This window comes from Zosterops lateralis (assembly GCF_965231275.1).
Source record: "Zosterops lateralis genome assembly, chromosome: 2".
In the NCBI taxonomy this organism is placed as follows: Eukaryota; Metazoa; Chordata; class Aves; order Passeriformes; family Zosteropidae; genus Zosterops; species Zosterops lateralis.
In genome coordinates, this window is record NC_139763.1 from 72872808 (window position 1) to 72896483 (window position 23676).

Below are 23676 nucleotides of genomic sequence, written 5' to 3' on the forward strand. Positions count from 1 at the left end.
AAAAATCTTTCTAAAAGGTCTTTGTGGGTGATGGTGTGATGCTTAGGCTGATGTTGGTCAGACTGCCCAGTGTAAACTCATACAAAACCAAGATTAGACTAGTTAGGGCTTCTGAAAAACCTACTCAGCCATGAGAACTCACCAATGGTAAGTTTCCCCTTTCCAACTTTTCTTAATGCTATATATGCAATGAAATGTGCAAAAGAATATCCCAAGCAAAGGGTTCCTTTCAGCCTCCAGCTGTATAAAACCTAATCTGATTTAAATAGGTTACGAAGGCTTTCCTGTTCTTCATGGAGTGGAATAGAAGTTTCTGAGGGCAGCTCATCCCATAGCCTTTGATAGGGTATTATAGAAAGGTCTTAATCTTTCTTTCCACTGACCTAGAGAGGGAGCATAGATGACTGTCTTAAGATAGACAATTAATTGGTAATAGTTTGAGATTAATTTCTGTCTTCCCTCTCTTCCTAAAGGGAGGCCAGATTTAATAAAGAATTTGTACTTTGCGTTACACTTGCCCAAACTACACTAGTTTTAAATGTTCTATAAATAAAAGTGCATAATTGCACCCAGTGCAAAAGCATTTGGGTATGTGTTACCTTAAATTAACTCAGTAACACAGTGTTTGAACCATTCTGAGTTCAGTTGGATTTGATCACAGTTTAGGCCAAGATGGTTAATTCCAGCCCTGCATTTCTAAGCAACTTTACAGTAGCTGTGAGATCCAGCATCTGTTCAATGCACTTCCATAATACCCTGTAACAAGCCAATAGTTGTGGTTTTAAATTTTGGGCCCATAACTCACAGTAGAAGCAAAGTCATGGCTTATTCTAGTGTACAGAGTTTGATTTGAGAAGAAGGCCAGTCCCACAGCCTCACCTAGGCAAATACCATTTGTGTCCTCACATCTATCAATTTAATTCAAAAATTGAATTGCCAGTCAGGGATCCAGGATACTTTAGAAGCAGATCAGCAGTGATGGATTGATGTTCTTAGCACTGATAAGTCTCTAAAACATAAGAAGTGTGAAGCAAAATCCTACACCTCCTAGAAGCCTATTTCTGAGTTGAAGTTACCTTAACTACTTAGCTTAATCAGAAGTCTGTAAATCATATTATCCCAGTGCATTTGCGTAATGCACTATGATGTGGTTTTTTCAAAGCTAATTGGATAATTTCATTAATTACCTTTTTTTGTTTCACTAGGTTTCTGCAACACATTTTGAGCTTGAATATTACTTAATTTTGTTTGGAAGAAGCTGAGCAGGAAAAAAGGAACATGAACATTTTAGGAAGAGAAAAGAAATTCAAGTTTCTGCGCAGTACAACGGATTCTTGTAAGCACTATTGCAGAGCAGGGAAGTTAAGACAGATGCCTTAAGATTCTTAATGTGCATTTATGCAACACTGAATTATATACTGCTACCAAAGGGCCAGATCCAGAAGTGCCCTGCTTGGATGCACAAGGTCCAGAGTGGGAACTATGCATTTCTTTTATGCTGCAGTGGTGGGGGTAGATTGCAGAGACTCTTACCTCCTCACAGGCAAATTTCATACCTTAGGCACTGCAGAAGTCACTTCCATAGCAGGTCTTCAGAGTACAGAAGGAAAGAAAGATGGAAAAGAAAGGAAAAAAAAAAAAAAAAAGTCAGCCTAGAGCATGGTCAGCAAGTCTGAAGTGGGAGAATACACAGTTCAGATGCCAGGTGATGGGGAAGGGACTGGATGATGTCTTCTCCTCTCTTCCTATTAACCAGTCTACCCTATGATCACAGCTCTCAAAGTCTTTTGGGACTGAATGTTCCTTCTATTAGCTGTGCTTTGGAGCAAGGCAATGCCAACAACATAAAAGCCTTTAACTTGGGTGTTGCTTTTTTGCTATAGGATTGAGCTTCCTCATCATTTTAACTTGATTTATTTAACCATGCCAAGGACAGAGCTCAAAGAAGAAAACTTGGGTTTTAGTTGGAAAAAACATGGATTATTACTTTCCAACAATTGTCAGTCAGTATACAAGGAGAAGGCAGTGCAAAAAGGAATTCACTGTTCTTATATTTTCTGTTACTTTTTGCTGTGTTCTGTGTAAGGCAGCAACAAAATGGTAAAGTACCCCTGAGAAAAATCATATTACACTTGTGTGTTGCTAGAAAACAGAACCAGCAGAGTACTGTTTTTTCCATGGGACTCTTCATGGTTTATAAATACTGTTTTATACTTTTGTTTTATCCTTTTAATAAAGGCACAAGGTTTTATTGGTTCTAAAATACAACTATCAGGTACTTAAGAGAAGATTAGTGTTGGATCATAGATCTGTGTTAGCACACTGAAAAATTGCATCCTTTAGTCTCCCACTTCCAAGTCCAGTTTAAGTGATGCTGAAATTTCTAAAGACTGATGGCTGTGTGCAGCAATGCACTGTTCACAGAAGACAAAATGTGTTTCCTGTGTGAGGAATCAAGTCCATCCCATCCTTAGCTCAAGACCTACAGCAAACAACCTGGGTTTTTTTTTCTCCTCACTCCCCTACAGAGAAGACTGCTAACACATCTTTTGGTGGTATTGGAATTTTGCATCTGGAAAAAGTGACAAATAATATTTTTCTGTCTGTAACTTTTCTGATGTTCAGCTGATGTTGATTAAAAATAGACATGAGCCCTTTTGATACAGACTGAAGGTAGAAGTCAAATTGATGATCTAGTCCAAAAGAACCTGTTTGGTTTGTCTCCCAGACTGATTGCTACTTGAGTTAAATATGTTTATGATGGAAATATTAAGGTATCAAGTATACTGTAAGGTTTAAAATAAGGTTTTTTTTTTTCCTTTGGATATAATAATTTTTTATTAAATATTAATCTTCTGGAACAAGAACTCTTTGAGAACCTATGAACATGATTTCATTGTTGAATGTTCTTGAGACAGAAGCAATGGTCCACACTTGCATGTTTTATAAAAATTGCAGAATGTTTCTTCAAACTTTGTACAAGAAATTTTGCATTTGCTAATTCCACGACTTACAAAAACATTTCCTACACATTGATCTGCAAAGGTTTAGCTTTTTCTTCTCAAATGTTAAGTGAGAAATGTCCATTCTTAACATAAGCTCTCAGCAGTATTACATCAGCAAAATTTCTTGGGGAAGATAACAGAGCAGGAAGACTGCATGTTCAAATGGCTTGTTCTGAATACCAAAACTTGCAGCCCCCAACACTGGTGGAACTGTCATGGAGGGCCTGGGAAATCGTCTGGCTTTTACTGCATCCATGTATTATAGCTGAAATAACACATCCATGCACAGACATCATCTAGCAGAACTAAGCAAAATGTATGTCAGAATCCTCAGTATCACTGACTCGGCAATATGGTCTCTGCTCCCCCCACCCACTCCCCAAAGTGCTTCATATACCCCGCCCCCCCCCCCCCCATGAATGTATGTATCCTGTAGGCCAACATCAGGAGAACTGGTTTGATTTCTTTAGTCAGGATAGTGAATCTACAGGATAAACTGCAAATAAACAGACTGGGCTATCTCCATGTGCATTTTCTAGTGAGTGCTGCTCTTCTGAAACCACTACTTTCTGTAGCTAATGGACATTTTTGTGGCTTTTCATGAAAAACTGACCATTCTGACATGTTTGTGCAGATCACAGGAATATTTTGTCCTAGATTTTTCTTCATATTTGAGGTGAGGAGACCAGTGGTTTAGGATAATTCTGAGGCCAGAGTTACTGTTGGTGTAAAAGCAGGCATTACCAAAAGTCACTTTGACAAATATGAAACATTGTAAAATGATTGAAAGATGGTTCTCCCACCTTCACCGCCCCTAGCCTATTTTATTTTTTTCCCCTGAGGAACTGGGGACTAAGAGAAACCCCAGGCTGATTTAAAGGAATCAAGTTCTGTAAGGGAATTGTACTGCTGAAGGGCATGCCAGTGAATGGGATGGAGGGACTAGGTTTTCCTGGCAGGCCTGGGCTTGGGGGGACGTATCATGGCTAAGGCAGAAGGATGACATCCTCTGCCTTTGGATTCAGTCCTGAGCACTCCCTGTGCTGTGCCAGGAAATCCATGAGGGAGCAGGATGGCTCTTGTACATGTCCCTGCCAGCAAAGGCAGGGGCTGCAGGAAGGGGGTACTTTTAGCCCATGGTCAGGAAATCAGAAGGGGGATGAATCTTGAGGAAACAACTATTGTAGGCTGTTGACCCATGTTGTACATGCTGGTTTTGTGCTTTAACCTATTCTGTGTCAGGGAGTCTTGAAAATACCTAGGTTGTCATTAAAAATAGCAGCCTTTAAGCTTTTAGATACAGTGAAGTAATGATTATTACTAGCCATCCATAGTAGTTATTGTAGGATAGTTGACATTGGCTACAATTAGAAACTGCTTTTGTGTTTCTTATTGCTTTTCTCTTTAAAAAAAAATCTACATACACTCGAAAAATAAAAAAAATGGCTTTAAATTCCCAGTGTGAGGACAGAAAGCCTGATGTAGGGGAGGATTTCAGTGTGATTCATCTTCCATTTTTCTAAAATGTCTTGAAATAAACCTGTACCTGTGAATATGAGGCAGGAAAAATCCATAAATAGAAATGACTTAAAACTACACAATACTGTGAGTTTTTTCTTACTCACAGAGTGTGCAACACACACATCATTACTGTGCCTACTAAAGGTGTATTATGGGAGGAGGGCAGGAAGAGGAGTAGCTTTCTGTCATTAATCGACTTCCTACAGTATTATTTTGAGATTGTATCGATACAAGCCAGATGTGATTAAAAACCTCCATTTTAAATAATCACAGGGTTACTTTAGAGGAAGTTTGGGCACTTCTGTTTTTAGTGATTTGAGTAGAAATCATGGTAACCTTTTTGTTAAAGCTGCCTCTTGCATGTGGAATTTGCAAGTACCAAGCTGCTTTTGGTATGCTGTTTTTACAAACTGGTCCTGTTCTCCAGAGTGCTGAATATTTACAATTTTCAGGTACTGTTTCTTTCCTTTGGTCTTGTGTGGTTCTTCTTTATTAATTATAAATGATCTTTTGAGTTGGGACGAATTTCAATACCACTGAGTATGCACACAAAGACCTCATGATGATACTGAAGTATGGCCCAGTTGAAGCAGAGCAGAGCCCCAAGAGGAGGGAAACTGCAGCAGCATTAATGTCTGGCAGATTCACCAAGATGTGCTGATTCCAACATAGATTGACCAAATCTGCCTGGATCTGAAGCACTGACTGACCAGATTTTTACTAAAAGTTAAGTAACAACAAAATCATGACAGCATTGAGCTTCATAATGTATGTTCTCCAATGTCACCCTCTAAAATTATGTCTGACTGAGGGACTTAGGTGTGCATTTAGAGAGGCTCCAAATAGCAGTTACTTTTAGCTCACAAACACCTCTTTTCGCAGTACCTAAAAAACAGCAATGTGTGCAACTACAGAAGCTCTTCTATCCCTAAATGGCACCAAAGAGCAGCTGCACATGAAGTGATTTAGTACTGAACACATTTGTTACACTCATTTCTATCAATTAATTTTGTATATAGAGCTTTTTATACACATTTTTCTCAATTACGTAACTGTCATGAAACGTCATGAAGTTACAAGTCGTAGTTTGTTTTAATGCAGATTAAAACTGGTGTTTGGCCATTTGTTTTCTGAAGCCATTACTTGAATTTGTTTTCCATTAGGTAGTGAAGTCTGATAATGTTTACAGGATGGCTTTCTTTGGTTTTGGGAGGTTTCCCCATCTTTCTTCCTACCCCCTGTCCTAAGAAACAGAGAGCTCATGCTCAGCAGTCAAGCAGATGTGTCAGAGATGAAGTATTTGTACTACTTTACTTGTCACCAAAGCATTGGGGGTGACATGCTGGTTGCCCTCCGTTTACACTGCTTAGCTGACAACTTAACGACACTTAGCACGGTCCTCTCTGATTGCTCCTGTCCCTTATCCTGTTATCAGCTTTATTGTGGGAAACTTAAATCTTCCTGAATGATGATTTACAATCATGAAGCTATCCCAGAAAGAGGCAGCATTCCTGCTGTTAAGTCTGTTCCGTTTTTAACTTAGATGAATCCCTGGGTTATCTCTGCAGTTCCTTTTGTATTTGCCAGGAAGGGTCATCAACATTTGCACTAATCACAATGTCCCAGCTGTTCTACTTCCACAAAGTTATTTTTATTGTTGTGCTCCCTAAACTTGTAATGAGCTGTATTTAAGTTTGGGATGACGTGTAAAAGATACCTGTAATAATGACGCACTTATTGTATTTTTTTGTATGTTACAGATAGGACTCATCCTATGCACAGAGAAAACGTTGCCATTTATAGTTTAATACTTGAAGTAACTTTTTGAAACGGGCTTTTATAAATGAATTAAATACAAAATCCCATTGCTTTGCCTGGAAGTTCCTTCATGTTTTAATTGTATTTGCAATTTCCCCATATGTATACTTTTTCATAAAGTTATCTTAAGCCATTTATAACCAATGAAAGTGCATTCAAGATTTTGTACATCAGTGTTCAGACCTGTTCATACTTCTCTGAAGTATAATTCGTGTTTAATTAACAAGTACCATTTTAAATCTCTTTTCCAAAGTGATATGAATGGACTTGACACTTGAATTCATCAGTGAATGCAACATCCACTTAATAAAAGTATGTGAAAAAATCTGAAAAGTGCTCAGCTGTAGCATTTATGTATTAGATTAGTGACAGAAACTGCCTGCCTGGGGAACACTGCACCACCATTGCTCTGATTTTTACACTCCAGCTGCAACAAACCTCAGATTACACTCACTCCTGACACATCTTCCAGGTCACTGGGTCTTGGGGGGAATAAAAAGCCTGACTTGTGGCTAACTCTTATTCCTTCAGGACACTAAGCCTGACTTAGTGTCAAAACCAAACAGGAATCAGCCATGTTCCTTTTAGATCAGGAACAATCTGTGTAAGAGAGCTGTAACACCCAAGCTGACACTGACATGACGATGACAGTGGCAGTTAAAATCAACAATTATTTCCAGAAAGTTTTGGTTTTTTTAAATGGAACATTTTATAACATTCCATTAATTCCAGCCTCATCCCCCTGTCTCTGCAGTTGTAGTTCCCCTTGGTCATTGCATGCCTGAGGGCAAGTGTCATGGCCATGTCTGAAGTCCTGGTGTGCACAGAACAATCCCTGAGGAAGGGAGAGTGACCAGCCCAAGCCATGTGGCCAGTACCAGCACAGCAGCAGTGTTCTCCAGGCTTTCAGAATGCAATCACTGAAACTATAAACTAGGTTATTGATAAGTCACACCACTGCACCTGGTAACTTGCTCTTTAAGCCCTGAAGAACAGAGGGTGGGCAAATGGTAGAGAGCCACAAAATAAGTTCTCTAACAAAGCAATAATAAGAAAACATACACTGTTCCAGAGGACTACTTTTAATGTAGTATTTTGTACACCACAGCAAAGTCTCATTTGTCACCCACCCTAATTAGAGTGAATTACCATTACAGGTATGAGAGCAGATCCCAGGGTAGCGCATGACATGTGCCAAATGTAAATATGCTGTATTATTCAACATGTCCACTTCTTCGACACGTTTAAGTGGTTTAAATGATCGCTGATGTATCTGTGCTCGGGAAACTTGGCTTGTTTCAGGCGTTTGAAAGCTTCCCACTTGGCACGTCTCTCTTCTGCGTTGTGTTTATACTCCTGTTCCTTTGTCAGGTAAGGCTGGCTGAGCCAATATTCATTCTCTGCTTCAATCTCCAGCCTTCGGACCATGGCTTGCTTCATTGAAATGGTGACCACTCTTGGTTGCCTGTACTTCCCAATCCATTGTTTCCCAGGAATTCTCTTCCGCAGTAATACTGTTGTTAAAAACATTTTGCCTTAAAACATAAACAGAAATATAAAATGCTCATTACCTTAGGGACAAAAATAAAGCTTTGACAAGAGAGATTAAAAGCTCTACACTCACTCCACTGCCTTTTTTGAGCTCAGAGCCTGGTGCTCACAAACCATCACACACAGCAGGCAGCACGAGGCCAGATACACTGGAAACGTAACAACCAGAAAAAGGGAATTGAAATCTACGTAGCTTAAGAATTTACTCAGTTATCCTTACACTGCAATTAAAGCATATTCTCCGTAAATTATTTAATGATAATCCAGTCACAGATACTCAAGTGAAGGGGTTCGCTTTACTCATGCCTTCCTCAAAGAGCTGTGTTGTCAAAACAGAGTATTTGCAGCTCTGTCTTCGTGATCCAAATCTGGCCTTTCCTCAGCATTGGGTTTTGAACTACAGTCTCTCCGTAAGCTCATTAGTATGTAATTACCTAGTCCTGTATCCTGACCGAGGGAAATCTGGTTGGTAGAGAAGAACAATATCCTGAATTAGCCCAGGTGGCGTAAGCGGAAAGCACCAACAGTGACAGGACACGGCGGGTGCCAGGGGCAGAAAGGCCTGGTGACGTTCAGGCTTTACACCAGTGCTCGTCATTAACCTCTTCACTGGCCTCACACCCGCCAATGCTCAGGGCTTGCATTACACGATGAAAGGCTTTTCATCAGCTTTAGAGAATCACAGCATATCCGAGTAGGGAGGGACGCACAAGGGTTGAGTCCAGCTGGCCCTGCACACGACATCCCTCCCCAGCGGGCTCACTCTGTGCCTGAGGGAGGGTCCAAACCCTTCATGAGCTGTGCCAGCCCTGGTCAGGCACCAAAGCACTTCTACCCCGCACAGACCAGCACTGAGAGAAGCCAAGACAAGCCACCCTGATAGCACAGGGTTAAACTGATTTCTGAAATAGCAAGGGCCCGAAAAACAGGGCATCGGCTCTACTGTAACCAGGATGTTATTCCATGCTATTGGTTTAACCAAACCAAGTATAAAGCTTTGCTCAGGTGGTGGGGGGAGAAAAGGGGGAACACTGGCAGAACACAGACTTCAAAGAATAAAGTTAGGTCAGGAGGATCTGTACCGATATAATCATTAACATGACGCATGCCAGAATTGTCAATTGTAATACTGGTTTGGTAACTAAATATGATTATTTTCTCCAACCAAAGTCTTGAGCAAAATCACACAGACCACTGTTCCTCGGGATGGAATCAATGGAACAATGGGGTTTAATGATTAACACGAATCCTTATGTAACAAGAAAGGTATAAAATCGTAACCATTTAGCATGTTGGACAAGCCGAGATCTGGGTCTGGACCCCCGGCTTCCAGAGCTCTGAAATAAAGCACCGCATACAATTTCGCGATTGTGTGTTCTTTCCTGGGCTAACAACCCCGTTCCACTCTCTGGCCCGCCCGGTTCAGAAGCGAAGCTGCCCCAGCCCCGCTCCCCTCCCGGCCCCACTCACCGGGACCCTCCGGCGGCCCCGCGCGGTCCCGAGATGGCGGCGGGCGGAGGGGCGGGCGGGCGCGCGGCTCTCGCGAGAGGCGTTGGTGGGCGGGGCCCGGCGGGGCCAATGGGGCCCGCGCTGGCGGCGGTTTGAAGGCCCCGAGCGGCGGGCCCGGCCCCGCTCCCCTCAGCCCCGCTCCCCGCGCCCGCAGCCATGGACGCCACCGCCGCCTTCTTCGGCAAGCTGCGGGACCTCGCCCTGACCGTGGAGAAGGAGGTGAAGCAGCTGGAGCGGGCCCTGCGCCGGGAGGACGCGGGTAAGAGCGGCCTGGGCCCGGTGGTTTGGCAGTTGTTGCTCGGGGCTCCATTCGCGTCCCCGCCTGTCCCTGTCTCCCGTGCCCCTCTGGGAGCTCAGCCCGGGAGCTGCTCGGCTGGGAATTCTCTGGGCTCCTCCTCGTCCCGTTGCCTCTCTGAGCTCTTTTGCGGGCCACAAAGTTTTATCACCGGTTTTTGTCACGGAGAAAAGCAGGCTGGCTGGGATGAAATTGCAATCATGTTCTTGCTTCTCCTTCTTTTCGTGGATCGATATAGGAGAATGTTTGCAGGGCATGTTTGCTCTCTGGACAGACAGCTCAGGCTTCTGATTGTGTTTATCTCTGTGCTGTGTCCTGTCGGTAGCAGGCGCCCCCTTCTACACTATTTGAATTAGCCTCGCCTTCTAGTGGAGAAAGCAATGACTGCTGAGTGTGTAAGCGAGCAGGGCATCTGCCCACCTGCGAATAGGATGGAAATTTTCCATTCTCTGCTAAGATCTGTTTTTAACTGGTCTCTATATCACTTTTTTCCAATTTCATCCAAGCTCTTTTAGGATAAAATTTTAACGTAAGTAATTCTTGTCAGCGCAGGGACCAACTTGTTTTGTCAATATCTGTCATATTCAGTATTAGGTGCAACATTAAAGTAGAAGCCTGAGCAGTTTCTCTGTGGAGTTTAACACGCTGTACAAAGAGCAGGTTTTTGCTGTGCATGGCACCTGACAGGACCCATGGTACCTGACAGGAACTAGTTCTCTTTGGTTTTGTCCATATTGACTCTCTTTCTTTAAGGTATAATACAACATCTCTAACGTTATAGCAACATGGAATGGTTTGAGTTGGAATGGACCTTAAAGATCACCCAGTTCCAACCCCCAGCCATGGACAGGGACACCTTACACTAGACCAGGGTGCTCAGAGCCCCATCCAACCTGGCCTTGGACACTTCCAGTGATGGGGCATCCACAGCTTCTCTGGGCAGCCTGTCCCAGAGCCTCACTATTCTCACAGTAAAGAACTTTCCCCTAATATCTAATCTACATCTTCTCTCTCTTAGTTTGAATACATTGCCCCTTGTCCTGTCACTACATGCCATTGTAAAAAAAGTCCTTCTCCATCTTTCTTATGAGCACCCTTCTGATACTGAGAGGCTGCAATTAGTTCATCTTGAAATAGACTCTCTTCCAGGCTGAACAATCCCAATTCTTTCAGCCTTTCCTCACAGGAGGGGTTCTCCATCCCTCTGATCATCCTGGTGTCCCTCCTCTGGGCTCACTCCAGCAGGTCCCTGTCCTGCCTGTGCTGGGAGCCCAGGGCTGGATGCAGCCCTGCAGGTGGGGTCTGAGCAGAGCAGAGCAGAGGGGCAGAATCCCCTCCCTGGCCCTGCTGCCCACACTGCTTTGGGTGCAGCCCAGGACACGTTTGGCTTTCTGGGCTGTGAGTGCACACTGACAGCTCATGGCCAGCCTCTCATCTGCTAATACAGGAAATTGCAGTCCATGTAAAATGTTACTTTAATGCTAAAACACTAAGACACCTCTTTTACTTTCTAAACTCCTTTATGTGAACATGCACCTTGAAGACTATGAAGATGAATCTCCACTAGCAGTCTTGCACGAGCTCCATTGTGAAATCAAGGCTCAGAAGGTAACATCTTAACTTGCTTCCTTCTTGAAAAATTACATGTATGTGTACATTCCACAAACTTATGTTTCTGCTTTGAGTGTTAAGCCACAATTCAACTTTGTTAGTCAGCAGTTATAACCCTTATTTTTTACTCACCTCTAAGTCCTCAAAATGGCCATGGATATTGGGGTAGTGTCCAAAAACTGGTGGGTGACCCAAAATAGGTTTAGCAATATTTCTTCATTTTGCAGTCACTGTTGTCACTCAGCTAAGCGGGGAACAAAGGTTACAAGGGAGTTGTAGCTGTGCCAAGGTATGAGGAGAACGATTCAGGAACAGCAATTCCCAACAAAAAAATATAAACTTGCTTGTTTTCCATGGCCAGCCTTTAGAACAAAATCAATCTTCACAGAAGTTTTAGTACCTTCAGCCATTCAGTTAAACTTGTGAAAAATGTTGTCTATTTCTTCTATAGAAGTAGAAAAAATGGGCAATATAGAAATAATTGAGTGATATAAAAAAGAGGTTTACCTTCTACTCTGCACTAATTCTTTGTACATATGGAGTAAGAGTCCAAACTAATTGCTGTTATCTCATTTTTTTCTGGAGTAAAAGCATATAATTTTCTTGGCAACATTACCAGTAAGTAGTTACCATATTGTGAACTGTCATTACAGTTACTTGTGTAAGTTTCCATACATTTATGCCCTATGTATTCCTGGTATTCTGTAGGTGTAGAGAAAACACCTAAATTCACTGCTTATGCTTATCTTCATCTGAATTGCTGTTGAATACTTACTCCCAAAAGCTTCATGTGTAAACAACTACCATGTGATGATTTGAAAACCAGTATTTCTATGTCCCCCTCTCTGTCCCCACAGGAAGATGTTAATGCCAGTCTCGGTAAGAGTTGCTCTGAAAAAAAAGCAATTCATGAGTTTATGAAGTCAAGTGAAATCTTGATGCAAAGAAATGCAGCAGATCTTGAAAAAATAAGAGAGCTGTTCCAGAAATATGGCTACAAACCACATGTCAAAGACTCTACAGGTAATATTTCTTGTCAGTACAGTATGTGAAGAAAAGTATCGATTTTATAAGTGATTTTCATAAATTTTTTTTATCAAATTTATATATATAAGTATATAAGTATATATAATATATTATTTATATATATAAGTATATATTATATATGTAATATATATTTTTGTATAAATAAATATATTATTATGTATATTATATTTATTAAATGTTTCTCTTTAGCTATGTGTATATTTCTATTAATTAGGAAATCTAGCACATCTGTTTTATTTGCTTTATAACAATATCCAGAGGGTAAAAGATTTTGTTGTGATTGTTGCTGTAAGAATAAATCAAAACACAAACACTTGGAATTAGATCTTCTCACATGCCTTTAGGTTCACTACTTTAAAGTGAAAGAAGGAATCTATATTTTACAGCAACAAGTACAAAAAATTTGAATACTGGGGAAGCATCCCAATTTATTTTATAAATTCTTAAACCAGAAATTTCTGACGTAATTTTCTTTTCATTTCTCCTGTTCAAAAGAAGAGGAAGACGAAGTTGGCAGTGAGTCAGCGACGTCTGTGCAGAATAAATCGGATGAAGAAAAAGCCAATGACATCCCTGCCGTGCCGGGTCCCGCGGAGCAGGCGGCGCTGCCCAGGGACCCCCTGCGGAACCCGCAGCTCTGTGACTTCGGGCTGGCCCAGTACGCCTTCCCCAGGCCCTGGAGCGCCCTGAGGGCGCCGCGCACGCCCCAGACCAGGACACGGGCCCAGACTCCGCTGGAACTGCCGACGCCCCGGGCGCTGCCCAAAACACCCAAATGTAAACTGAAGATGGATGACTATGAGTGTGTCACGCCAAAACTTGAACACTTTGGCATTAGTGAGCATACCATGTGTATGAATGAAGATTATACCATGTCACTTATTCAGAAGACTTCTCAGACAGTCAAAAAGTAAGTTACTGGAGTTCAGATTGTTTCTCTACTGAATTGTCTGTATTTTCTCACTGCCTTTCTCTTTGTCTTCAGGTGGGTGATTGTTATCTCTCAGGTCCTGTGTCATTTAACTCCCTACGACCTTTTCACCTACCCATTGCAGTGCCAGATGCTGACAGAAATACATCTGGATGTGCTCCTTGCCTTGACTGCACCATAAGGATCTTCCAATCAAAATGTATTTACAAAGAGAAAAACACAATGTGATCTGTTGTTTTCCTTAACCAAAGGTTTGGGCTTGTCTGCCATAGATATTACACAGCCAGTGTAAAGGTTGCTGAAGCTTTATTAATATAAACAGAAAACAGTTTGTAAAACATTCTATTGTCTCTAACATAAGCCCCACCTTAGAGTTTATTCCTTTTGCTCCAGTTGAAAAGACTTCTCTAGATTTTCACTGTTCTAATTATAAAGAAAAACAATTGCAGCAGTGAGGTCAAGTTAATAGGTCATGCTTTTATAGTTAGTATTAGCAATATGTTCCATTTTAAATGCTGACAGTACCTAAATATTTGACATTTAGAGAAATTGTTTGGAAAACAAGGATCATATGCATGAAAGCCACATTAAAAATTCTACTGGTTCAGCTGACTGTAAAAACGAAAAATCATATGGTTTCAACTATATCTAAGACTTCAAAGATGAAACTGACTTGAAAAGTTATTTTTTTATTAAACCTAAAGTTTGAGGTGTGTTCATCTAAGTAAAATAGACTGCCTGTGCTGTTTATTGGGGGTTTTTTTTCAGCTTAGACATTTTGTAGACAAATCTGGCTATGATAGTTAAGATTGCTTTTTAAACATTTAAAATAATTGTATTTAAAGACACAGATTTTTGTGTAGGTTGGGTAAGCTTCCACTTTTTGCCTGCTGTTATCTCTTAACTGCATATGCCATTTTTTCACTAAAATATCTTGGATATGAAAAAATAATTTTTAAAATTTATGTTTCCAGTGTTATGGAATAGATATTAAATAGCTTATCACTTTGAAATCACTAAATTTTCTTTTAAATAATTTTGGGCTTTTTCCTTTAAAATAGTTAGATAATTACTAAAATTAAAGCTCTATAGTATTTAATTAAGATAATCAACCTTATTTAAACTTAAAAATTCAATTAAATATCTTTTCGTGTTCACAAGACCCTTATTAGTTTAAAAGCAGAAAATATTTTTTCTTGTTCTATATAATTTTACAGGCAACAGGCAGTTCAAAATAAAATCCCTAACACAGAATTGATCATCTGTGGCATCTATCCTACTCTGAAAATTTGGTGTTTTCTTAATGCCTTAGATTGGAATCTCAATGTATTTGGTCATTTGTGGCTGGACTGAACATTTGCATGCCACAAATTGCAGTAGAATCACAAATGAAAAAAATCTATTAAAAATTCATATTTGAGAAAACTAATTTTTTTACTTGCCTATTCATGAATGAGTACTAGAAATGTGATTAAGTTGGCAATATTCCTTTAATTCTGACTTCTTCATAATACTTGAGAGCTAACTTGGGATTTGGGTTTCAGGTTGGTTAGAAGAGGAGACGATAACGGAGGGAATTTGCCAGAAATGACAATCAAGGAAATCATGGTTACTCCTGCATCAAAATCAAGTAAGAGAGATGAGAATGGTAAGTTAAAAATCCGTGAAAATAATATACCTATACATTTTTACATGTGTAAATGCATTGTAAACACAGGGTTAACTCAAATTGTGTTTCTGGTTAAATATGGTTGACTCAGGGCAAGTCATTGTATGAGTAGTAATGTATAAAAAATGTTGATGGCTTCCATGGGAAAGTTTCTTACTCCCTATAATTTTTTCTTCATTTTTGTACTCACATCCAATTGGAATTGTACAGAGGAATTAATGATTTTGTAACTGCAGCTTATCCATATTTGAAATAAAAATACTGGCTTGCCAACTTAGCCTTTTTCTTTCCTGAGAATACCCATTGGGTCTGTTTAAAGACAGGAAAGAAAGGGGCTAACAAGACAGTAATTTAAGACTTTCAAGAGCAATGCTAAAACTTCTTTGAGACAAGAAGTAGGTTATTTTAAAAGTCTTGAGACAAACATAGTGACAATTGGGTAAATGAGACGATAAAGCAATGCTGATTTAACTTGGGCTTTAGTTATATTCAGTAGTGGGACTTGAATGACTACTTTGCATTTGCTGCTTTTAAGGAATATTGTAATTTGGATGGATCAAGCAAAATATCAACTAAAAGAATACATGTTTAGAAAATGAAAATGGGAGTGTAATAGTTAAATATGTGTGTGTGTATATACATATTTTTAATTTTATTTCACTCACTCTTGATAGCTGACTGGATGGCTTCTCCCATGGTATTTGTGTTCTGTACTCCTGATGTGACAGTCTCTTCCAAAACAAATAATACTCCAAAACAAGCATTACCAAGGTCACCAGAGACAAAGGAACTGCCTCTTCCCAGTCATGCAGCAACACCACAGTGTCCAGATTTTCAAACAAGATGGCTAAAAGCAGAAGCTAAGGTAATAAATAGCAATTATGTACATTTTCACACACTTTGCCGTAAGCAGATTTTAAAATGTCGATTTGGGATTCTTTTCCAATATTATTTCTTCTTATGTCACTGTAAAAGTTTTTTCTAATAGTAATCTGTAAGAACATTTACTAAATACTTTACCTAACATAAGTAAATTAACTGAAGGCATTTAATACTTCTTTTGCAGCAGCAGGTAACACCAGCGGGAAAGATTGAGTCAGTGACAAAGAATGATGCAAAAGACGCACCATACAAAAAAGAAAGAATTCCTTTTGCTTCAAGCTCTGATGAGTATCTTAAACATTGTGGGGATCCTTCGCCTCCCAAACTGGAAGGCTATGACCAGTTACTCAGTACTCCTCCACCTCCAGAAATAACAAGGATACCAGATAATGTTCTAAAGGTTAGCTAATATGCTTTTTTTTCCCTAATTAATTTTATTCTCAAAATACTAGAATTAAGATGGCTTAGTTCTATCTGTAATCCATCTGTTTTGAGTTCTTAGTAATTCTTTTTATTCCTGTTTAATGTTTCCTATAGATGCTTTCCCAATATAATCATAAGGTAGATTCTTCTAAAGCCAAGGAAATGGAGACCAAGGCAGGAAATACTACAAGATATGAAAGTGATTCCACTGATTACTGCAACAAAGAGAACAGGTATGATTACATTTTACAAATTTGGTCAAGTAATTTAATTTGTAGGAGGTACAGAGACTCTTTAAGGCACTTAGAAATTCATGTAGTTGGTTGTTTTTCAAGTATCAAAACAGCTCTTGTTTCTGTGACTAAATACCTGGGTTTGGGCATGGTATATGACTGTCTGTTTGTAAAGAACAAATACTATACCTGATGGTGTGTTTGGATCCTCCCAAATTTAAAAAAAAAAAAAGAAAAAGGCAGAATTTTACTGTAGGTTTATCTGTAGGTATGCTTTGCTTTGTGGCAATCAAAGCACCAGTGAGCACTTTCTGAGTAAATTTAGGAAATAAAATGAAAGAATTTGGTGAAAAGTATCTAAGTGAGAACTGATTTCACACTTGTTTTGGTAAAGACAAAATTCTTTAAATGAAAAGCCACAATAAGTATGAGTAATCTTAGAACAATTGAATTATAGTTTTATAAAGAACACCATCAATTTGAATATAAAGAAGCTTTCATGAAACTATCAAAGTGTACATATTCATGATTCAATGTTATATATATTATGCTTGTTGATTATCTGTTAAACTTAGAGTCTGTAGAGGTTATTTGAATAGGAGGTACAAGGAACATGTAAGAAACAACAACTCAGAGTGAGACTGATAAAAGTTGGTATCTTACTATACTTGGGAGTTAGAATCCATTTGAGTAATCTCACTTTAGCTGACCCTTCATTTTTTGTTGTCAAGGTAAAAAAGACAAGTTTTCAATATTTCTGTCTTCTGCTAATTCAAAATACCATTTAAATAAGCTCATGGACACATCTGGGTGTATTTTCAGAGGATATCGTGGAGTTTTCAAGACAAACATCTGAAATCAAGCTGAAGACCATGTTGAAACTTTCACGTTCATGGATCTTATCACCAAATCATAACAAGTTCAAAAAGCAAAAGGAAATACTGGTGGGAAGAAAGAGCCATACCAAGAAAAGGCTTTTTTAATGGAGAAAAATTCTTTATCCATGATGTGGATAAACTTGTTGGAACTAACAGCATGTACTTAATTTTCTATTGACATTATTGGCAAAATGTATTGAGGGGTTTTAAATATATTGCACTTCCAAGAGGAATGGATCCATGTACAGGGTGGTACTTCAGTTGTTTGTTGTGTAGGATTGCATTTGCAGCAGAGAGTGCAGTTAGGTTGTAATAAAGGGAAAGTCCATGTGTATTGCTTAAAAGAGTGGATATCTCTGGCTGTTCTGGTAACTCTACATAGTTTCAGGGCTGAGGCTGAAGTCTGGTTCTTCAACAGTATTTTGTATCTTCAACAGAAACAAGTACATTTTTTTGTATTGAAAGAGTAACTCCTGCTTTTCTGTTTAAAGCACTTCTGTGCTTTTTATCCTTTCTGCAGTGCTAAGATGTATCTGACACATTCCTGTATGGGACTGACTGTTACCTCTCTGGGAGACAGGCATTTCCCATGCAGCTTCTGTCTTTATACATCAACACAGTATCAGGTGCTGTGCATCTGGTTTCTTTGTAGCCCTAGAAGGTGACTCTGGCTCTACTGTGAATCATTTGACAATGTGAGATTGTGACTGGTTGTGTGTATCTTCAGCTGCTTGGGAGGATTTGCTGGCAGCCCTGTAGGTGATTCTTCACTCCCCCTGCTGCCATGTGTATTCTCTTCAGGGCTGGTGTCACGTCTAACCGTGTAGCAGCTGAGCAAGCTGAAGTTCTCAGAGCTATTTGGCGCTCTTGGTAGTCATAGTAATTAGGATCTTTTCTTACCAGCACTTTTACTGTTTCCCACTGGAAAACCCAGCTCCATATCCTTGTTTGGAGCCAGTTTGCTGTTTCCAGTGTCAGCTATTCCTCTAAGTGACTCCAGGACTGTTCTTGCCATTTGTAAGGGAGAGATTGTCCCAGGAGATGAGGATAAGTGGATGTTTTTCTGAACTCAGCTCCATATTTTTTTTAAGTCTTCAGGATATGCAAACATCTAGAGATGCCCACAAGAATTTTTTTCATTTGCTTAGACTTGTCCTGGTTAAAACTTAACAAGTAAAGGTGCCTTTTTCCTGCTATTACAGTAGTTTTCCAGGATAAGCATACATCAAATTAATTGGAGAAGGTGATCTTCTAGTTCTGACCCAAGCACACTGTCATTGAAAACGCATTGAAAAGTATGTATGTATTAATGTGTCAGACTGTGAGCTTAATTAAGACTTTTGAATACTAAATAAACCTGTCTCAAATGCTTGGTGTCTGCTCTAAGAACACTTATTTGTTCTACCCATCCTCTTCAGAGAGTGAAGGCCACACCTGCTTCCAGCTTTTTCATAAATTAAAACCTGGTAGGGTGAATGCTGGTTCTGGAATTTCATGCTTTTGGAAATGTAGAAAGTATTCTTGCTGCAGAGCAAGAGGGTTTCAACCAGACAGGTTTGCCAGCACTAAACAAGAGGGATTTCAAAGCCTGCAATCTCTTTCTTGCCCTGAAGCAAGCCAGAGGTCCCCGTTTAACATGAAATGGAACAAGCAGCACTACTGTCCCAGACCTTCAACTAATGAAATTCACAAAAGGGTTTAGAGGAGTCTTTTCCCTAAACTTGGGAACAACTCAGCACTCCCCTGTGCTTTCCTCCATTAGTGAACTGTGCAGCTATACCTTGCAGTTCTGGGATTCTCACTGCAAGGCACTTGCATAATTTTGCTTGCCTATTAATATTTTTGCTACATATTATTAACTAATAATTATCTTTAATACGACAATTGAAACGTTAAAATCTTCTGGTCTACTCAAGCTGTTGTGACATGATATTGGGATGAGGCTTTTTGAAATGAAGAAATGAAGTTGTTTGTGTTAGTTTTGCTTCTCTTGCCTGCAGTATTACCCTAATACGCATAATATTGTTGTTTATATTTGTATTCTTTTTTATAGGCAAAGCATTGCTCTGAGGTAGATAAAATTATGGCAGCAAAACAAAAACTAAGTTTTAGTTTGCTGTCTTCACCTTTGAAGTTCTGTTAGGTTTCAGGATGTCCTAAACAGTAATTTGAGTAATGGGAGTGAGGTGGGGAGATGACAGAAGTGAAAGTGTAAGCCCTGGAACACTGCCGAGAGAGGCAGCAGAGTCTCCTTCTCTGGAGATATTCAGAACTCATCTGGATGCAATCCTGTGCAATCTGCTGTAGGATGGGGGGTGGGACAAGTGGCTGTGGGACTGTCTGGTGTACAGGAACAACCAAGCATGTAGCCAAGGGCCTGGAGTAGGGAAAAAACTCTTAAGCCAGTGTTGCTGCTGGAGAAAGGCTCATCCAGCTGCACTCTAAAGTCAATAACATCTCAAAGTGGGAATGATGCAAAAGAACTTAAATTTTACAACTTGGTTTGTTGTGGGATCAATCTCTTTAACAGCATTGGCCTGTCAGAAGTGCAGTTTGGATAATCAGTAGCTACAGAAGTATCAAACACAGTGGTAAGAGACAGTCATCACCTGAAAACAAGCAAAATTGCCAGAGTATGGTTCTGTGTTGTGCTTTATTTAGTTTAACTAGGGGCTGCTTCCACTAGAGGCTCTTTCACCAATTCCCTTGCACAGAATCTAGGAGTTGTATGGTTTTACAATGGATTTCTTCATTTGCCAAGACAATGAAAGGCTAATTATTTTTGGTTTTTTCTTCTAGTTTGTCCTTCCCAACAGTAATCTCAAGCTCAGCTTTTGCCCATTTGAGTGCTGGATCAGATGTAAGGGAAAGGTGAGAAGGGGTCACATCTCCTAGCAGTGCCTGCTCCCAGAAAAGATTGAACCCAGCACAAAGTTGCTTTTCAGCATTTAAAAACAACTGGGAAGTAACCAAAAAAGCATAGCCTTTACTTTTCCTTAATTTGCTGTGGTTCTTAAATTTGCTGTGGTTCTTAATATTCTTTCTTTTTTTTTTTTTTTTTTCTTTTTTTTTCTTTTTTTTCTTTTTTTTCTTTTTTTTTTCTTTTTAAGCATATCAAATGTGTGAGCTAAGAGAAGCTCCTCTCCCTAATCCCATTTGTTGCAAAGGAGCATCTCAATTGTTCTGCTCAGGAAGCCCCTTAATAAGATGGTCAGTGCTTTCTTATCTGGGAAATACTTTGCCTGAGGTTAAACACAATTATAGGTCTCTCAGTGGAATGAAACTTCCCAGATGGTTGACAAAGGGATAATTGACAAGCATTACTTCTAGTGCCTCCCATTGTGCTTTTATTGATGTTTTTATTAACCACTGAAGCAATATTTGGAATCCAGGCTTCCTTGCTTTTTTTAAAGCACCATGGATGCTTTAAATTTCCTGTAACATGTCGTATTTGCTTTGTTCCCACTTGTCACTATAGAAATGTTCCAGCACTCATGGTTGATCCATTAACAGCTGTGGCTGGTGTTGGATCTGCCTTCTATTTTGGGAGTACCTGATTGTTTCCCCATGGGACAATAATACAGATATTGTGGCATTTATAAGGAGTAAGGACAATATTCCTGGCCACACCATGGAATCAGGTGTGTGTTAGTCCAAAGGAGCACAATTTTCTGCCAGGCTGATGCTGTCTATATCAACTTAAATGTAAAACTGTATCCTGTTAATAATAATTAATATTATTAACTTACACTTATACACTAATACCTATTTTTACAAAAGGGCAGTTGACATCACAATAGGGAGCTGATCAGATCCAAGAATTTCTTTGAATTTGTCTTGCCTAACTCAAGTTGAAGAGTTTAGAAAACAAGTAGCACAAAGGTGTCTGCATGGGAAATGGTCTATGGAATAAGATGCCCTGTCACACAGGCATTTATCCTGGGGAGAGGCCAAGCAAAGCATAGTTTACAGAATATTCGGCAGGAAGGTGTTCAGATACTTCCATAATTTTTGGCATATTATATTCCTGGTTTAAGGCCCTGGGGTTACATTCTGTAATGATTGCTTATGAAATTGTTGTAAATCAATATAGGGCCTTCTGCATGTTCCCACCTTTCCTCCCCCAGCTGCAGGTCCTACACCATACGTTGTCAGTTGCATCATGGCAGTTGTGGCTGCAGGGAAATCCATTCCTGCTTGCTCAACCACCAGGAGCTAATTACTGTTTTCCAGGATTAAATTGTTCAGGGACTGTGCACTGACCCATTGACTGTCCACTGAATCATTGCCTGCAAAGGCATTGATGGTTATTGAGACATGAGAAGGGAAAGGACTGGGTGTGGGAGCCACCCTGTCCTCCTTCCCTGGCTGGCTGAATCCTATCCTGTCTATCCGGGTGCTTTGGTAATGTTGCGTAAGGCTGTTCCTCCATAATCACTTCAGTGGCAGCTGAAGAAATTCCTCCTGTGTTGCAGAACTTGTGTCAGGCTTGTGCTGCCACTGCAGAAAGGAGCTGGCTTTCTGATACTGTAGTCTCTATTTGTGGAGGTACACACGTGTGTATACACACATGTATGCACCTGTACTGGAGGGGTGTTGAAATCAAAAGGTGACTGTGAAAACTTACTTAAAGCCTGAGCATATGGAAAATAATCTTTTTTCCTCCCCCTGTTGACCAAAAGCCTGGCTAATGATCAACAGTGGCAGCAATATTTATGTGAGGTGTAATAAGGTAATGGTGCAGGGGTTCTTGGTGAGGAAAAAAAATAGCATTTTTGATATACCTTCTTTTCTGTTTATGAGATTGAAAAAAAGCATTGGCTTAGGTGCATAAAATAAGGGGGGGAAAAATTAGAACTGAGTCAAGTGCTACTGAGGGTAAAAAAGAAAATAGGAGAACGTAACTTGGTTCTGTAGCTGGGTCTGTTTGACTGTGCTGCACCCCACAGGCAGGATGCGGAATGCTTCTGGTCTTGCCAGGGAACCCAGCTCAACGGACTTGCTGCTGCAGCCAGAGGCCAGGGAACACAGGCTGGAGACCTGCAGGAGTGATCTGGATGTTTGTCACTGGTTGGAGGCAGAGAAAAATGAGAAAGAACAGGGAGAAAGGGGTGACCTGGAGAGACACCAGCAAGGGAGGTGGGGATAGGTGTGGTATCCCTGGCAGGGCATGGGCAGGAGGCCAGAGCTGTCTGGGCTGCTGGGCAGGGGAGGGATTACCTCTGAGAAGTGTCAAAGTCAGGGAACCTTTCCTGGAGAGCTGTCACCCCAGTTCTTTGCCTTACTCAGCTGGGAGATAAAAAGCTTTGGAGGAGTGGTTGCTATTGACACTGTAGATACATAAGAGTTGTGTCTCTTAGGCCTTTAAGGATCCTAAAAAGAGAAAGGAAAACACCTCATTCAAAAATTCCTCATCAAATTGCTGCCTACAAAGCAAATCCTGTGGATTGACAAATCTGGATGCAGTGCTGTCTACACCACTTCCTGAGCATACAGAATTGCTCTCTGTTGATGACCATGTTTTAATTTTCCCAAACCACAGTGCTCAACGTATTTTGCTCTTTTTAGGGACTGGCATCCCTCCTCAGCTTTCATAGTAGCTTTCAGAGAAAAACACAACCACGTTACTGTGACTGAATTCCCTCCTGTGCACTAGGAGTTCAGCTGGTAACAGCTTTGACTTCCCTTTCACCTCTTGCCACATCTGGATGGTTGTACCCTAGTGCTGCCTGCTTCCACAGCTGCTGCCATAAGCTTGAATTGCCAGGTGATAGATATTGCTATAGGAAACCCCTAACCTGGACTACATTCTTCTCTCAAGTGCTTATCTCTCAAGTGATAAGCTCTTCACTTCTGCATTACCTTTCTGTGTGATTTGAGGGCAAGAGATCCCAAGAGATGTTTATCCTGAAACAGCTGGGGAGGAGATCAGCTGAGATTTGTACATCCATAGCAGTCAAAGGAAGGTGAACTCCTCAACCAAACAAGCTGAATGAAGTATTTGCTACTGAAGGCAGTTCTGCACATTCATTTCCTGGCCATTTTGCTTCTCAGACCACCACATATAAAGCCAGTAGCTGCTCTTTTTCTCTGCCAGCTGGGCAGGCACCAGCATTCCCTGGCCAGGTCTCCCTTTCCAGCAGCAAAATCACCTCCCAGGGCAGCTGAGTCACAGACACAGGCTCAGTTGCCTTTTATAGCAACTATGTTTAAGAATTATCCCTAAATGCAATTAAAGCAAAAACCAGGACACAAAACTGAGGAAATGCCCACATTCCTGTGTACCTCTAGTGGGGCAGGTTT

At 40.3% G+C, this 23676-nt stretch overlaps 3 protein-coding genes across 4 annotated transcripts in view; 2 read left to right on the forward strand and 1 right to left on the reverse strand.

Annotated features, from left to right (window-relative positions):
- ZDHHC20 (zDHHC palmitoyltransferase 20) overlaps positions 1 to 3408 on the forward strand; it is a 46001-nt gene extending 42593 nt beyond the window's left edge. Inside the window, exon 13 of the mRNA XM_083884821.1 lies at positions 1206 to 3408. The gene's annotated coding sequence lies outside the window, so the exon portion shown is untranslated. The remainder of the gene's footprint in view (positions 1 to 1205) is intronic.
- Positions 3409 to 7410: 4002 nt separating this feature from the next.
- Positions 7411 to 9417, reverse strand: MRPL57 (mitochondrial ribosomal protein L57). 2 transcript variants are annotated; one of them, XM_083884825.1, is made up of 2 exons: positions 9362 to 9417; positions 7411 to 7879 (listed from the first exon to the last, which is right to left on the reverse strand). In XM_083884825.1, the coding sequence occupies exon 2, from the start codon at positions 7872 to 7874 to the stop codon at positions 7563 to 7565; it is 312 nt and encodes a 103-aa protein (XP_083740951.1). In that variant the 5' UTR covers positions 7875 to 7879; positions 9362 to 9417; the 3' UTR covers positions 7411 to 7562. The 2 variants fall into 2 exon arrangements, with proteins under 2 accessions (XP_083740951.1, XP_083740952.1); XM_083884826.1 differs by having other exon boundaries at positions 9366 to 9390.
- Positions 9418 to 9484: 67 nt separating this feature from the next.
- SKA3 (spindle and kinetochore associated complex subunit 3) lies at positions 9485 to 18724 on the forward strand. Its single transcript, XM_083884827.1, has 9 exons — positions 9485 to 9663; positions 11243 to 11307; positions 12168 to 12333; positions 12853 to 13267; positions 14833 to 14936; positions 15632 to 15822; positions 16024 to 16239; positions 16377 to 16495; positions 17318 to 18724. The coding sequence occupies exons 1-9, from the start codon at positions 9561 to 9563 to the stop codon at positions 17349 to 17351; spliced, it is 1413 nt and encodes a 470-aa protein (XP_083740953.1). The 5' UTR covers positions 9485 to 9560; the 3' UTR covers positions 17352 to 18724.
- Positions 18725 to 23676: the final 4952 nt, after the last annotated feature.

What these genes read in the sequence shown, in the direction of transcription:
- MRPL57 (XM_083884825.1), bottom strand. Translation starts at nt 7,874, where the DNA reads ATGTTTTTAACAACAGTATTACTGCGGAAGAGAATTCCTGGGAAACAA.
- SKA3 (XM_083884827.1), top strand. Translation starts at nt 9,561, where the DNA reads ATGGACGCCACCGCCGCCTTCTTCGGCAAGCTGCGGGACCTCGCCCTG. An exon ending in AAGTAAGAGAGATGAGAATG is followed by an intron (nt 14,937 to 15,631) that starts GTAAGTTAAAAA and finishes CACTCTTGATAG; the next exon opens with CTGACTGGATGGCTTCTCCC. An exon ending in TACTGCAACAAAGAGAACAG is followed by an intron (nt 16,496 to 17,317) that starts GTATGATTACAT and finishes GTGTATTTTCAG; the next exon opens with AGGATATCGTGGAGTTTTCA.